This window comes from Hemiscyllium ocellatum, chromosome 29 (assembly GCF_020745735.1).
Source record: "Hemiscyllium ocellatum isolate sHemOce1 chromosome 29, sHemOce1.pat.X.cur, whole genome shotgun sequence".
Classification (NCBI taxonomy): domain Eukaryota; kingdom Metazoa; phylum Chordata; class Chondrichthyes; order Orectolobiformes; family Hemiscylliidae; genus Hemiscyllium; species Hemiscyllium ocellatum.
The window spans coordinates 15,669,571-15,685,738 of record NC_083429.1 but is presented as its reverse complement, the minus strand read 5'-3'; the positions used below and the strand labels follow the sequence as shown (position 1 = coordinate 15,685,738).

Genomic DNA, 16,168 nt, shown 5'->3' with positions numbered 1-16,168 from the left:
GGCATAACATCCTGGGCCAAAGGGCTCATTCCTGTGCTGTACTGTTCTAAGTTATAGGAGGACATTTAGATAAATTCAAGGCATTCAGGCAAATCACGTTTGATCAATCGTTAGCACTTTTTTGGGAGGCAACACCATGACGTGAATATAGAGGTAGATGTACTGTACTTAGATTTCCAGATGAAGTTCATTGAAGGTTAATATGGAAAATAAATACTCATAGTTTGGTGGTAGCATATTAAAACCCATAAAAGGTTCTGAGGAAGGATCCCTTGACCAGAAATATTAATTCTGATTTCTCTCTTCAGGTGCTGCTAGCTGCTGAACTTTCCCAGCAATTTCTGTTTCTGTTTCTGATTTACAACATCCACAGTTCTTTTGGTTTTTATTGATAAAAGATTGGCTGGCTAACAGAAAGCAAAGTAGGCTTAAATGCTCAAAAGATAGAATGAAGGATTTGGTACAGGGATCAGAGCTTGGATCCCAAATGTTTACAATTGATATAAATTACATGGATCAAGTGTAGAAGGTATAATGACCAAGCTTGCTGATGACATCCAAGTAAGTTGTGAAGAGGACATAAGAAATCTATAAAAATATATTGATAAGTTAAGTGAGTAGTTATAGAACTAATAAATAGAATGCACTTCGGGAAAATGAAAAAAATGTCCATTTTATCAGGAAGAATAAAAACAGCATATATTCTAAACGGTGAGAGATTTCAGAGTTCTAAGATGCACAGAAATCTGAATGCCTTAGTACATGAATTACTAAATGTAAGCATGTGGGTACAGAAAAAATTAGGCAAGTGTAGTGATTGGAAGCAGGTGGATCTTATTGACTATAAAGTTAACCCAGGCCAATCAGGAAACTTTGGCCAAACAATATAGTCATTGCTCGCTCTGGGCTTTGCTTATCACTGGTTCATTGGCCACATGGGTGTCTTTTTTGGTGGTGAAATATTAATAAAGTTATTTTCAGTTGGTGTTTTCACTGTGTTTTACACCTACAAACAAAAAAAGTATAAGCATGAGATTAGAATCTCCTCAGTTTAAGGCACTGACCCAGAGTGGGCTAAAAAATAATATAAACAGAGGATTCGGAAACTCCTCAGTTCCAGGGACTGACTCCAAGCTGGCTGGCTGGCCACAGCCAGTGTTCAAGGTTTGCGTAAATATTTGTAGCTCAGGTGGGGCAACACAACGATCATAGGTCAAGCCAAACAGAGGACAGTCAGAGAATTCTAGAAGCATAGCACTCATTCACGGACTCCTTCGACAAGCACACAGACCTAGACTCAATATACTGGCCATGACAACAAACAACTGGGACCAGCAACTGGAAATAGCAGGAACAGAATCAAATATATTCCAGACTTCGTAATACAGGAGGCTCCAAAGCACTGGAGATGTCATCTAGACAGGGGACAAATGTCTGCAACTTAACTTCCCAGCTCGACAAACATACACACACCCATGACAGTTAGTGTACTGTGCACACGTAAATAATGGGTGACATAGTGACAGGATATCGGCCTCTGTCCAGTTATTTCAGTGTCGATGGTGCCTGAAAAATACTTGCTCCCAACAGTCATCTTGGATTTAGGGTAAGTATTTCTGGCATCATGCCTTTAACTGGGAAGTTTGGCTTGTTTGATCTTGCTGTCCAAGACTGGGCCCAGTATGTGCAAAAAAAAATACAATTTTTTTTTCTGGGCTAATGGCACTGGGATAGATAAAAAGCAACAGATAATCCTTCTGACTGCTTGAGCATCCAGACACTAAAACCTTCCAGAAGTTGATGGAGTTGTTCAAGGAATATTATGACCCCAAACCTCCTCTAATCCTGAGATGCTATTGGTTTTATTCAGCTGACAGAGAACCCGGGATCTTTGACAAAGTTAAGATGACTGGCAGGAACATGTGATTTTGGGTTAACCGTGAATGAGATGCTGAAAGACCATTTGGTATGTGCGATTAATGGTGTAACCATGCGGAAGTGTGCACTAACTGAAGCCCAACTGGACTTCAAACAGACACGATAACTGACTTTGCCATTAGAAAATGCAGCAAGTGGAGCATGGGAACTACACAGTATCCTCACCAGTCCAACTGAATTTGGGCATTCATGGAGCCTCATGCAGGGCTTATCCTAGGCAGAAGGATCCTAGGACAGCCCATTGCAGAACCCCACAATAAAGCTGAGCCTCAGCCAAGTTGCTAAAAAGTTCTTCAGGATCTGGGCCAGTAAGCTATTGCTGGTATGTGGATTCGAGATAGCAAAGGAGTCCAACAAGACCTCACTCGAGTAAGAAAATATATAGGCCGGTCCCCAGGAGACTGCACACCCTGGAAAGTCTCCTTACACGTGGGTTGAAATTATTATATTGCTTAGTGCCACCCAAATTGGAGCCAATTAAAATTAATGTTTGGTTAAATGGTCACCGAGTTCACATTGGAGGTTGATATTGGCGTAGCTATATTTGTGGTTGCAGAACCTGCATTTAACAAGATTCGCTCTCCAATCCTTAAGTTTGTGCAAGATCTCAGCCAAACTGAGAAAATACACTGAGGAACCATTGCAAATTAAGAGTACAACTTCAGTTCCGATCTCCTATGAGAAGCAGTTAGTGCAGTTATCACTGCCCGGAGTGCCAACGAGGACAAGGATTGCCACCAGTAGCGGCTCCACATTCATGTCAAATGTGCTCAAGTAGATAAAGGATGATAGCATTCTGAGAAGGGTCACCCAGACCTGAAACATTAACTCTGATTTCTATTCACAGATGCTGCCAGCCACGCTGAGCGTTTCCTGCAACTTCTGTTTTTGTTTGTATATAAAGGGTAACTTGGTGATGGGATACCAGCCTTTGTGCAGTTATTTCAGGAAGCAAGTTGAATATTATCATTATCACAAGGGGAATTGAATACAAAAGTAGGGAGTGGCTCTTGCAACACAGTGGTAGCGTCCCTATCTCTGAGCCAGTAGATTTGGGTTCAAATCCCACTTACCTACATAGAATTGTGCAATTACATCTCTGAAAAAAACTGATTTGAAAATATCTGCAAAAGTAGGCAGGTTATGCTCCAGTTACAGAAGGCACTGGTCCGACCAAATCTGGAGTTCTGTAGACACTCTTAGTCACCTTATTTAAGGTGCTGGAAGCAGTTCAGAGAAAGCTTACTAGTTTAATGCAAGGCACAAGTGGAATGTCTTACAAGTAAAGTTTACAGCCTAGCCTCTTACCCCTTAGAGTTTAGGAAAGTAAAAGGTGACTTGATTGAATCATACAAAGATCCTGAGCAGTAGATAAGGAGAAGATTATTGTTCTTTGGGAGAATCCAGAGCTTGGGGTCAATGTTAAAAAATAAGTGATCACCCATTTAAAGAACAGATAAGGCAAGTTTTTTCTCGGAGGGTGTTGAATATTTGGAACTTGTTGCCTGCAAAGGAGGTGGAAGCAGAATCCTTGAATATTTTAAAAGCAGAGGTAGATAAGATTCTTATTAAGCATGAAAGTGAAAGGTTAACAGGAGTAGGTAAAAAAGTGGATATATGATCACAGTCAGATCAATCACATTGAATGATGGAGCAGACTCAAGGGCCAGTATGGCCTACTCTTGTTACTTTTTCATATCCTCAAGTGTTTGAGGAGTGAAAGGAGTGATCTTATCCTCAACAATCTACTACTCACAGCTACATCAGTCCATGGTAACATCAGTATGGATGACTATCACACAGTCCCTGTGGAGATAAGTCCTGCCTTCACACTGAGCATATCTTTCATCATATTGTGTAACACAACCATCGTATTAAATAGTGCAGACTTCAAACAGACCCAATTACTGAAAACTGAAGTAGTGTGGGCCATCTGTCAAAAGTCTGTTTTCCCTATTTGTTTGTAAGGAGGAGCTCATTAAGGGATTAGATTTTAGTTAGTTGTGTGACACGGTAATAGTTTATATGTATTTATCTGCAACTCTGGTCTAATTACCTAAAACAAATAATAATTTTTGTTAAACACAGAAACCTGATATGTGTTTTCTATCAACATTAGTCTGAAAGTCAAATGAATTAGGGACTGTGTGTGCCTTTAAAAAAACTTTAACGTTTGGTACAATTCCAGGAATACCAAGACTCAATTTACGACACAATACCTGACATTGGTAACAATATCGATTGTGTGGCGACAAGATCAGATCAGGGACTGGGAATTCTTCAGTGAGTAACTCACCACCTGAATCCCAAAAGCCTGTTCACAATCCACAAGAAACAAGTCAGAAGTGCAGTGGAGTACTCTTCACATGCCTCAAGTAGTGAAATTCCAACACCACTAAAGAAGCACAATGCATCCCCATGATTTCACGTCTTCCACCAAATTCAACGTTCACTCCCTGTCACTGCCATACAATGGCAACCATATCATTGACAAGATGCACTATAGTAATTCGTCAAGGTTCGTTTGACAACAGCTTTCAAATCCACGATCTTTACCACCTCGGTGGACAAGGGCAGAAGCTACATGAAACTTCCAGCACCTGCATGTTCCCCTCCAGGCCATATACCATCCTAAATTAGAGTTTCCAAACTATATCATTGTTCTTTCACTGTCTAACACCCAAAGGACTGCAATCGTTCAAGAATGCAGTTCACAACCACCTTCACCAAGTCAATGGGCAGTAAACTCTGAATCAGCCGGCAATGTAAACATCCCATGAATGGATGGTTTTGAATCCCATGATTTGGACAGCAAAAGAGTGGCAAAATAGTTCCAAGTCAGAATGACAGGCAACTTGAAAGGAATTTGCAGGTAATGCTACAGTCATGCAGCTATTTCGCCTTTGTCTTTCTACGGTTAAAGCCAAAAGCTGGAAGGTGCTGTTGAGGCAGCCATGGCGAGTCGTTGACAATCCTGTCAATGGTACATACGGTGTTTTCATCAAGGCTTTTTTTTAAACAGAATCCCTACAGTGTGGAAGCAGGCTATTCAGTCGCTCTAGTCCACACACCCTCTGAAGAGCATCCTACCCAAACCCACCCACTAAACCATCCCTATAACCCTGGATTCCCCAGGGCTAACCTACGTGGTCTGCATATTCATGGACACTATGGGCACTTTATATTAGCCAATCCGCCTAGCTTGCCTATCTTTGGATGGTAGGAGGAAACTGGAGCACCCAGAAGAAACTCATGCAGACACGGGGAGAACATGCAGACTCCATATGTATAGCCCACTGGAATCACATCCGGTCCTTGGTGTTGTGAGGCAGCAGTTCTAGCCACCTTGCTGCCCCACATTTGTAGGGAATGAATGGTGGTAAATAAGGTGTGAACCAAGTAGCCTGTTTTATTCTCAGGCTTCCTGAGTGTCATTGGAGCTGTATTCATCCAGGCAAGGAGAGACTATTCTATCTCACTGACTTGTGCCTTGTAGATGGTGGACAGGTTTGGGGAATCAGTAGGAAACCTCAAGGTCTAGATAGTTGACAATTTAGTTATGGTAACACTATTGAAAGTCAAGGGGCAATGTTAATGTGCCTCTTATTTAAAAAGATCATTGTCCGGGATTTGTGAGACACAAAAATATTACTGACCACTTTTCAGCCCAAGCCTGGATTATCCAGGTCTTGCTGCATTTCAATATGAACTGCTTCAGTATCTGAGGAGTCACAAATGGTGCGAAACATTGTGCAATCATTGGCAAACATCCCCATTTCTGACTTTACGATGGATGGAAGGTTATTGAGAAAACAATTGATGGTTGAACCTTGGATACTGAAACAGGCCCAACCTGTACAACCTTTCTGCAAAAGTCAAAGCTTTCAACCCAGGAATCAGCAGAGTGAATCCTCTCTAATCTGCTTCCAATGCAACTATATCCTTCCTTTCTAAAGGAGACAAAACCTGTAAAATTCAAACATAAAATTACTCCAGGTGATGTCTCACCAACTCCAATACAACTGTAGCTAGATTTCCTTACTTCTATACTCTACACCACCCCACAATAAAGAAAACATTTCTGTTTCTTGCTGGACCTCTATCATTTTTTTTGTCGATTGCAAGTAACTGTATATTGCATACCAGCAATATAACTAAAGACTTGTGCTTCAGAACTAGCTGTGCCCTTAGCCATACTCTTCCAGTACAGCTGGAATCTTCCTAGCAATGTTGATTAGGTCTGGTGCATCTACAAAAAGAGCTGACATTTCAATTCAATGTTCTCTTTCATCTGTTCTAACAAAAAGTTATCCAGCTTAAATGTTAAATTTATTTCCCTTGCTAAATGTGCTGTCAGACCTGCTGAGTATTTCCAGCAATTTCTGTTCTTATTTCAGATTTTCAGCACGTGCAGTAATTTGTTTTTCACAAAGGCAAATTATCACATGGATAGATACATGGCAGGCAGGATGCAATGTAGTGAAATGATACATTTTGGTCCAACAAGTGAGGAACGGCAATACAAACTCAATGGTATCACTCAGAGAGGGATAGAGGAAATGAGACAACTTGAGTTTTGAAGTTGACAGGACAGATAAGAAAGGACTGGGACACTTGGATTCAGTAATTGAAGAACAGTGTATATTATGCTAAACCTTTCTGGCTTTCGTCAATGTTTCATCATTCTATTGTTGGCTGAATGACTGTTTTCTACCTGACACTTGCTTTATAATTCTACGCATATTACATTAACCAAGACATGCAACCAAGCACAAGTAAAATACCAGAAAGGGACCTGAGGGGAAACATTTTCACCCAGTGGTTGGTGTGTATATGGAACAAGCTGCCAGAGGAAGTGGTAGAAGCAGGAAAAATTACAACATTCAAAAACATTTGGATACATGGATTGGAAAGGTTTAGAGGAATATGGATTAAGCTTAGGTAACGGGACTAGTTCAGCATAGGAAACACGGTTAGCACGGACGAGTTTGGGCCAAAGGGCTGTTTCCATGCTGCATATCTCTGACTCAACAAGATGGGATGGGGAACTAAAAAACAATCTTTAATTGGTGTCATTGTTTTCTCTAGATTTTTGTTTCTTTTTTCCTGCAGTAATTGACAGGAACTCAACACCATCCTTTCTTCTTAAAACATTCCTAGGGAAACTAACTCAAGCCTTAAATATACAGGACACCAGGAACCCACCACCAACTTGTCCTGAGGTACACTGTCTGTGTCTGCTCATATGCTGCACACAATGACTGTTTAATCACAAAAAGCATGTATCACACTTCAGTTTATCAGTTCCTCACAATGGAAATGCATGGATCAGACTTGATTCTTTTGTCTTCTTACCTGCTGGGTCGTTGCGTCCTGTTGGATGTACGCAACCTGGGACTGATCTGTGAAAACAGTCTTGTAAAACAGAAACATTAAACAGTTGAGTTCCTGATTTCAATCAAAGATACCAATCAACAGGTGTTTCAAAATCCCTTCGTCCTTAAAAAGCTTCGCTCATGCATTCCTCAGCAGAAAAGTAGTTTGAAAGATTACAGTAATATAAATGGACACAACAGTAGGAATATGTAAAACATCCCAAAGCAGTGAACAGAAATAGTATCACACAAACTTTGGCTCTAAGCTACATTAAAAGACTGGATAATCTGTTATTATGGACCAGGGCAGACCCCCTCAAAACATTTCAAGAAAGTAGTCCGGACCCTAACTTTGCTAGTTGTTTTAAAGCAGGTATATGTGGATATTCCAGGAGGGATGCAGCTGGTCAAACTACGTAGTTTTAAACAAAACAGAGTTTATTTACAAGATTACCGAATGAAACGCAAACAAGTGAGAACAGAATACGGAATAACAAACTATACGCAAACGCAACAGATCAACCCAATTTAATGAAGCTGTTCCAAATACTTGCAATGATTCCCATAAACACCCCTTGGTACAAAAATCAAACACAGGGTCTTACAGGAGAAATGTCAGAGAGAGAGTACCAGCATGGACCTGCTTCTTTGGGTCCACCAGTGTTTTCAACTGCCTGACTGCTTTCAGTCAAGAGCCAGACCAAATCAAACCAGAGTCAAGTGGAGCTGGGAGAACGGGTCACTCCCCTTTCAGTGTACAAGTACTTTTTAAAATTTAAAAGCCTTTTTCCTGAGACAGTATCTGTTAGCTATAATCAAATTGGCCCAAAACCCATCCAAGCCCAGACTTTCCAGAGTCTGTGTCTTTTCTGACCTCACTGAAAAAAAAAGCTAAGGACATCATAACCTTGGTAAAGGAATAGCATCGTCACACTATAGACCACAAATTTGATGCCAAACTTTCCAGATTCACCAGTAGCTTCAACAACTTTCACACTGTACTCAGATGACAGATATCATACACTGAGAAAACTATCAGAATGTAACTTCACCTGCGCCAATGGCTTGGATCCCCTTATATCCCAAGCTAAGAAGCACACTACTAAACCCATGAAGAGATTCAATTCAACTATTTCATCAACATACAGCTAACACAGGCTGGTGTGTGAACATGAAAGAACCCCACTCATTTGTGTAGAGGTAGCCTCTTGCCTATAATCCAATCAATTTCCCCGTTGTAGACAAATGGCTCCAGGTTGCTTGAACTTGCCTTAACTTTCAAAGACCCTCCAGAGGTGTATATGGAATAAGCTTGTATGAAATGAACTGCCAGAGGAGTGGTGGAGGCAGGTACAATTACAACATCTAAAAGACATCTGGATGGGAAAGGTTGTGAGGGATATGGGTCAAGTGCTAACAAATGAGCTAGGTTAATTTAGGATATCTGGTCAGCATGGGACTAGTTGAACCAAAGGGTCTATTTCTGTCTCTATGACTAAAAAGAATACTTTATTTCTTTATTTGCTCAATTCCATACAACTCCATTGCCTCACTGCAATGACTGCGTACCTGTGCTCCATCAGACTGATGAATGTACACCAGTGTATGTTCTGTCCCATCCACAGACGTGTATGATGTGCCATCCGCTGTGTAAACCACCTGCTGTGGCGGTCGGTCCTGTTCATCTGTGTAAACAATCTGAGCAACCGCATTGCTCTCCGGAACAAAATGTACCTGAAGGAGGAACATATCTGGTCAAGAACATGTGGGGTTGCAGAAGAACAAACTAAGAAGCCTCATGTTGTCACACATCTAAATTAATCTACCCCAAGATCTCAAACCCATATCAATTCTTAATTGACTGCCTATGCTCAACAAACTGTTTGCAACAACAAGATAACAAGAGGAAATAAAAAACAAAAAAACTGCAGATGCCGTAAATCAGAAACAAACACAGGAATTGCTGGAAGAGCACAGCAGGTCTGACAGTGTCTGTGGAAAGAAATCAGAGTTAACTTTATGTGTCGAATGACCCTTCCTCAGAACTGATGGTAGCTAGGAAAACATAAGTTTATATGCAGAATGGACTATTGAGTAAACTATAAGTGGGCATAAGCCCAAAGAGAGAGAACAACAGTTGAACACACAAAAGAGTGAATAATAATCCAGTTATGAGGGTGAATAGCTATTAAATGGGGACTGTTAGTGGCTAACAATGGGTGATATGTACCGTAATAGCAGACTGTGTGTTCACAAGGCCTGATGTGTGGGGGGTTGGGATCAGGGCATGGGAGAGCACAAGCCCTAAAATTATTGAATTTGATATAGAGTGCAGAAGGCTGCAAGGTCCCAAATCAGAAAATGAGGTGCTGTTCTTCCAGCTTGCACTGGAAGAACTGGAGCACTGCAGCAAGCCTGAGACAGAGATGTTAGCCACGGAACAGGGAGGGGTGTTACAGTGGCAGACAATTGGAAGCTCGGTGTCTTTTTTTCAGACAGAATGAAGGTGTTCTGCAAAGGAGTTATCCAGTCCATGCTTTTTTTCCCCCAAAGTAGTGAAGACCACATTGTGAGCAGCAAATGCAGGAGACTAAATTGTGTGAAGTTCAGGTAAAGAGCTGCTTCACCTGGGCGGTGTGTTGGGCTCCTTGGATACTGATGAGGGAGAAGGTAAATGGACAGCTGTTACACTTCTGCAGTTGCAGTGGAAGGTGTGCTGAGGCTGTGGAGAGGTAGTGTTGGGAATGAAGAAGGAATGGAGCTGGGTGTTCCAGAGGGAACTGTCCTTCCGGAAGGCTGACAAGGGAGGGGAGGAGACTATGTGCCTGGTGGTAGCTGGAGGTGGCGGAAATGGTGGCTAATGATCCTCCAAATGTGAATGCTGATGGGTTGGTGGGTGAGAACAAAGGGGACTCTATCACTGTTGCAGCAGGGAAGAGGTGGGTGACAGCCGAAGTTTTGCTAGGTCAGACCCAGCTGAGGGCCCTTTTAACAATGGTGCTGAGGAATCCTCCACTGAGGAAAAAGTGAACATTTCAGAGGCCCCTTTGTCAAAACTGGCATTATTAGAGCAGATGCAGTGGAGACAGAGGAATTGGGAGAATGGAACAGTCTTTACAGGAAGCAGAACGAAATTCTTAAGTGGAAGGGTGAGCAGCCAGAGGTCATTGTGCATATTGGTAGAAAGAGGGATGAGATCCTGTGGACCAAGTACAGGGAGTTAGGAAAGAGGCTGAAAAGTAGGAGCTTAAGGGTAGTAATCCCTAGGTTACTACTAGTGCCACATGCTGGTGAGGCAAGGAATAGCAAGATAGCAGTTGAATATGTGGCTCAGGAGCTGGTGCAGGGAGCAGGGTTTCAGGTTCTTGAATCATTAGAACCTCTTCTAGCGCAGGGGTGACCTGTACAAGAGGGACAGGTTGCAGCTAAACTGGAGGGGAACCAATATCCTTGCAGGGAGGTTTGCTACTGCTACTCGGAAGGGTTTAAACTACAGTGGCAGGGGGCTGGGAACCAGAACAGCAAGTCTACAAGTGGAGGATTATGGGGAAGGTACATGTTAGGACCAGTAATTTAAAAAGAAAATACAAGCAGAGACAGGTAAATGAACACAATGGTAATTGTGGGCTGAAGGCGTATTATGGATAAGGCAGATCAGCTTAGATCCCTGGATCAGTACATTGTGGCAATTACAGAGATATGGTTGAGAGAGGGCCAGGACTGGCTGCCCAACATTCCAGAGTTTTGTTGTTTTAGAAGAGATAGAGAGGAAAGTAAAAGATGTGGAGGATTTGCATTACTAATCAGGGAGGATTTGCAATACTAATCAGGGAGAATGTTACATCTGCTGTCAGAGCGGACATACTGGAGAGCTAATCCACTGAGGCAATATGGGTAGAGCTCAAAAATAAGATAGGTGAAATCATTCTGACAGGATTATACTACAGGCCTCCCAACGGCCACTGAGGAACAAATTTGAAGGCAGATTATGGAAAGGTGCAATACAGAGTTGTCAATGTGGGTGACTTTAACCAGGTGAATTGGCCATGCTAAATTGCCCGTAGTGTTAGATAAGGGGTAAATGTAGGGGTATGGGTGGGTTGCGCTTCGGCGGGTCTGTGTGGACTTGTTGGGCCGAAGGGCCTGTTTCCACACTGTAAGTAATCTAATCTAATCTAAACTTCCCCAATATTGACTGAGACTCCTTTAGAGCAAGAGGCTTAGATGGGGAAGAACTTGTTAAATACATCCAAGAGGATTTCTTGATAGAGTATGTGGATAGATCAACTAGAGAAAGGGACATACTGGACCTTGTATTTGCTAATGAACTTGGCCAGGTGACTGACCTTTCAGTGGGACAGCATATTGGGAACAGTGATCACAACTCCTTAAGTTTTAAAATAGCTATGAACAAGGATAAGTTAGGAACTTGCGGGAAGGTATAAATTGGGGGAGGCATATTATGTCAGTATTGGGCAGGAGCCAGGAGCATTAATTGAGAGGAGTTGTTATAAACAAGTCCACATTTGACATGTGGGAGTTGTTTAAAGACCTACTAATGACATTTAAGGACCGCATTTTCTAGTAAGGAGGAAGGACAAGGAGAGCAAGGTAAGGGACCTTTGGATAATGTGGGAGGTCATGAATTTAATCAGAAGGAGAGAAAAAAATATGTAAGGTTTAGGAAGCTAAAATTGGGATAGGGCCCATAAAGAATAGAAAGAGAGCCCAAAGAACTCAAGCAGGGAATTAGAAGAGCAAGAAGGGGCCATGATATGACCTTGGCAAGTAGGAGTTAAAGAGAATCCCAGGGCATTCCATACATACATTAAAATCAAAAGGATAACAAGGGAGAAGGTTGGACTACTTAAGGATAAATGAGGGAACTTGTGCTTGGGGACAGAGGATATAGGCGAGATCCTAAATGAGTACTTTGAGTCAGTCTTCACACAGGAAAATGACAGAGTATCATGAGATTTGTGTGGAGCACGTTAAGATGCTACGGCATTTTGAGATCAAGAAAGAAGTGACGTTGAGTCTCTTGAAGAGCATAAAGGTGGTTAAGTCCCGAGGGCCCAATGGTATTTACCCCACGTTCTTGAGACAGGGCTGATGGGGCCTTCAAGAAGATCTTTGTCTCCTCATTAGCCACTGGAGAGGTCCCAGAGGACTGGGGAGTAACTAATGTTGTTTCTCTGTTCAAGAAGGGAAATAGAGATAATTCAGAAAACTGAGTCTCATGTCAGTGGATTGGAAGCTGTTAGAGAGAATTCCACAAAGACAGAAAGACTTATTGGGTATTTTTCCAGAAAACTGAATAATCATCAACAGAAATATTCCAAAATTGAGAAAGAGATTTAGAGCTTAGTGTTGGCTTTGCAATATTTTAACCTTTATATTGCCAGTAATGTGTCCGAGACAATTGTACATACATCATAGCCCCTTGAAGTTTTTGTAAATATTTAAAAATAAGAATACTAGACTGTTTAGATGGAGCTTATTACTTTAGCCTATTTGAAAATTATGCACTTGGCAGGACAAGAGAACATGACTGCCAATAGAAGAAAACAGACTGAAGTAAACAGTAGGAGTGAGTGGTTGCATGTTTAGAAACAATGTATACGTATGAAATAATGTAAGGCAAAAAGTTTTTAAAAGTGAAGCCATCTTGGTATGCTGATCATCGAATCGTAGCCATTCAGCCCATCGAGTCCACGCTTACCCTCTGAAGAGCACCCCATCCAGACTCAACATCCCAACTCTCTCCCTGTATCCCTGCATTGCCCATTGCTAATTCATCTAGCCTCCACATCCATAGACACCATTGGCAATTAAGCATGGACAATCCACCTAACCTGCACAATTTTCGACTATGGGATGAAATCAGCTCACACAGATGAAACTCATGCAGACATGGAGAAAATGTGCAAACTCCACATAGACAATCAGCCACAGCTGGAATCGGACCTGGGTCCCTGATGCTGTGAAGCAGCAGTGTGAACCATGAAGCCACAGTGCTACTGATCCATCCTTAAGGAGGGAGATGTGAAGATACTGTGGCTTCAAGAGGTTTATTTTGTCTTTTTTTTTTAAAATGAAGAAAGGTTGAGACAGAAAGAGTATGTAGGCTACTATATTGGCTTTGGAACAAACACCTTGCAAGGCTTTGGATATTTTTTAAAAGTTGAAATGATAGAGGCAGCCTGAATGGGTTGGGTCAAGCTACCCCAGAGCCAGAATTTTTACTTTCAGTCTTTCAGTAGCAGCTGCTGGAATGCTGAATCTGGATGTGGAAGCTGAACTTCCTCTCTGTTACAGATAAAACCTGGGGCTTCTCTTCCTGTGCAATTCTAGCAGCAATCTGTTTTACTGAAGTTGTCTTGCTAAGGATTTGTTTATGGGATGTTACTATACTGGAACAGTTACTATTAGTAGTTAAATAATGTATTCTTCTGTTAAGTTTTCCAATAGAGTTAAGGTATTCCAATTCTTTCTTTTGTTGTATTTAACAATAATGTATAATAAAGTATATTTTGCTTCAAGACTGGTTGTTTGATCGATCAAATTGCATCTGGAATGCAGCACCTGGCACTTGTGATTAAAATAAGAAACGCCAGGGTCTAGGCTATCTTCATATATTTTGAGGGAGTTTGATCCATAATATCAGGAAGATTTGTTCAGCATGATTTCCCTTTGTAAATCCATGTTGACTCTGTCTAATCCTGGCACCGTTTTTACAAGTGCTCAACTATTAAATCTTTTATAATGACTCTAGCATTTTCCCCACTATTGATGTCAGGCTGACTTGTCTTAGAATTTCCAGTTTTCTCTCCATGTCTCTTTTTAAGTTGAGGGATTACATTAGCTACCCCACCCTTCACCCCACACAAATCCATAAGAACTGTTCCAGAGTCTATAGAATCTTGGAAGATGACGACTGTTTCCACTATTTCTAGGGGCACTTATTTAAGTATCTGGGGATTTACCTGCTTTCTATCCCCAACATCACTTCCCTACTAACACTGATTTCCTTCCATCCTCCCTCTCACTATATCCCACATTCCACAACATTTCTGAAAAGATATTAGTGTCCTCATTTGCGAAGACAGAACAAAAGTTTGGATGTAGGTTTGCTCGCTGAGCTGGAAGGTTCGTTTTCAGACTTTTCATCACCATACTAGGGAACATCATCAGTGAGACTCTGGATGAAGCACTGGTGGCATGGCCCGTTTTCTATTTATGTGTTTAGGTTTCCTTGGGTGAGTGGCGTCATTTCCTGCGGTGATATCATTTCATGTGGTGATAACATTTCCTGTTCTTTTTCTCAGGGGGTGGTAGAAGGGGTCTAACTCAATGTATTTGTTGATAAGAGTTCTGGTTGGAATGTCATGCTTCAAGGAATTCTCATGCGTGTCTCTGTTTGGCTTGTCCTAGGATGGATGTGTTGTCCCAGTTGAAGTCGTGTCCTTCTTCATCCGTATATAAGGATACTAGTGAGAAAGGGTCATGTCTTTTTGTGGCTAGTTGATGTTCATGCATCCTAGTGGCTAGTTTTCTGCCTGTTTGTCCAATATAGTGTTTGTTGCAGTACTTGCAAGGTATTTCGTAAATGGTATTAGTTTTGCTTGTTGTCTGTATAGGGTATTTCAAGTTCATTGGCTGCTGTTTTAGTGTGTTGGTGGGTTTGTGGGCTACTATGATGCTAAGGGGTCTGAGTAGTCTGGCAGTCATTTCTGAGATGCCTTTGATGTAGATGAGAGTGGCTAGGATTTCTGGACATGTTTTGTTTGCTTATTGGGGTTTATTGCTGAGAAATCGGCAGACTGTGCTCATTGGGTACCCATTCTTTTTGGATACGCTGTTGGGGTGATTTTCCTCTGCTCTGTGTAGTTCTGCGGTGCTGCACTGGACCTACAGAAACTTCCCTTTCTTCACTCCATCGCTCACACCTTTCCTGTATCTCAGTTCTCCGCATCTCCAGCTCCCACTCAATAACCAAACTAGAATGCACTTTGAGTGAATACAAACTACAGAGCAGAAAAAGCTGCCTAACTGAAATAACTGCACAGAGGCTGGTGTTCCATCACCAAGTCACCCTTTATTTGCCAATGCACAGTACACTGGCTGTGATCAGCCAGCTCAGAGTCATTCCTCAAGTGAGGTGATTCGAATCTTCTAGCTACATTGGGCAACCAAGGATTTACTGATTGGCCCAGGTTAACAAACACAATCAAAAACCTTGTAGTTAACAAGGTCCATCTGGTTCCAATCACTGCACTAACCTTTAAATCAATCAGAGACCAAGCTCCAGGTACATAAAGTGATTACCATCTCACTGAGAAAAGAACAAACAGGCTCCACTCACCTGGCCAGCTGTCTGATCCTGTTCAGATGTTGTACCCCAGACAGGAGGACCCTCAGCCTTCGACTCCATACCAGAAGCCATGAGGAAGATTCACAGAGCCAGAGCTTCAGCACACAATTTCACATATCTCCATCAGGCATATTGAGACAGCTTAATACTGCTGAGAAAAGCAACATAGCGAGAGTAAATAGCAGCATAGCTAAAACGGTTCAAGACACTTAATATGAAAACACCTGGGAGCAAAGGCCAAGCAGAGTTGGGTAGGCAGTCCACAAAGTGGACTAAGAGTTCAGACATGCCCAATATTTCAATATATTTCTTCAGATGGAGCAGGCTTGACATTGTCAATCACATGAAAAGAATATTCCATTGCTTCTGCATAGTAAAAGCAGCACTGGAATGCATGAGTTTAATTCTGCAGTCTCAAAAATATTCACTGGCCATTGTATTCATCACTCATTCACACTCACACCTCCTCCTCATGCTCACA

General features: G+C 41.8%; 1 protein-coding gene across 4 annotated transcripts in view; it reads right to left on the bottom strand.

Moving 5' to 3' along the window:
• prdm10 (PR domain containing 10) overlaps positions 1-16,168 on the bottom strand; it is a 206,663-nt gene that overhangs the window by 151,959 nt on the left and 38,536 nt on the right. For all 4 annotated transcript variants that reach the window (XM_060846798.1, XM_060846797.1, XM_060846801.1 and 1 more), the window contains 3 exons: positions 15,679-15,838; positions 8,883-9,047; positions 7,294-7,353 (listed from right to left, as the gene is read on the bottom strand). In XM_060846798.1, the coding sequence (XP_060702781.1) occupies positions 7,294-7,353; positions 8,883-9,047; positions 15,679-15,759 (306 nt within the window). In that variant the 5' untranslated portion in view covers positions 15,760-15,838. The remainder of the gene's footprint in view (positions 1-7,293; positions 7,354-8,882; positions 9,048-15,678; positions 15,839-16,168) is intronic.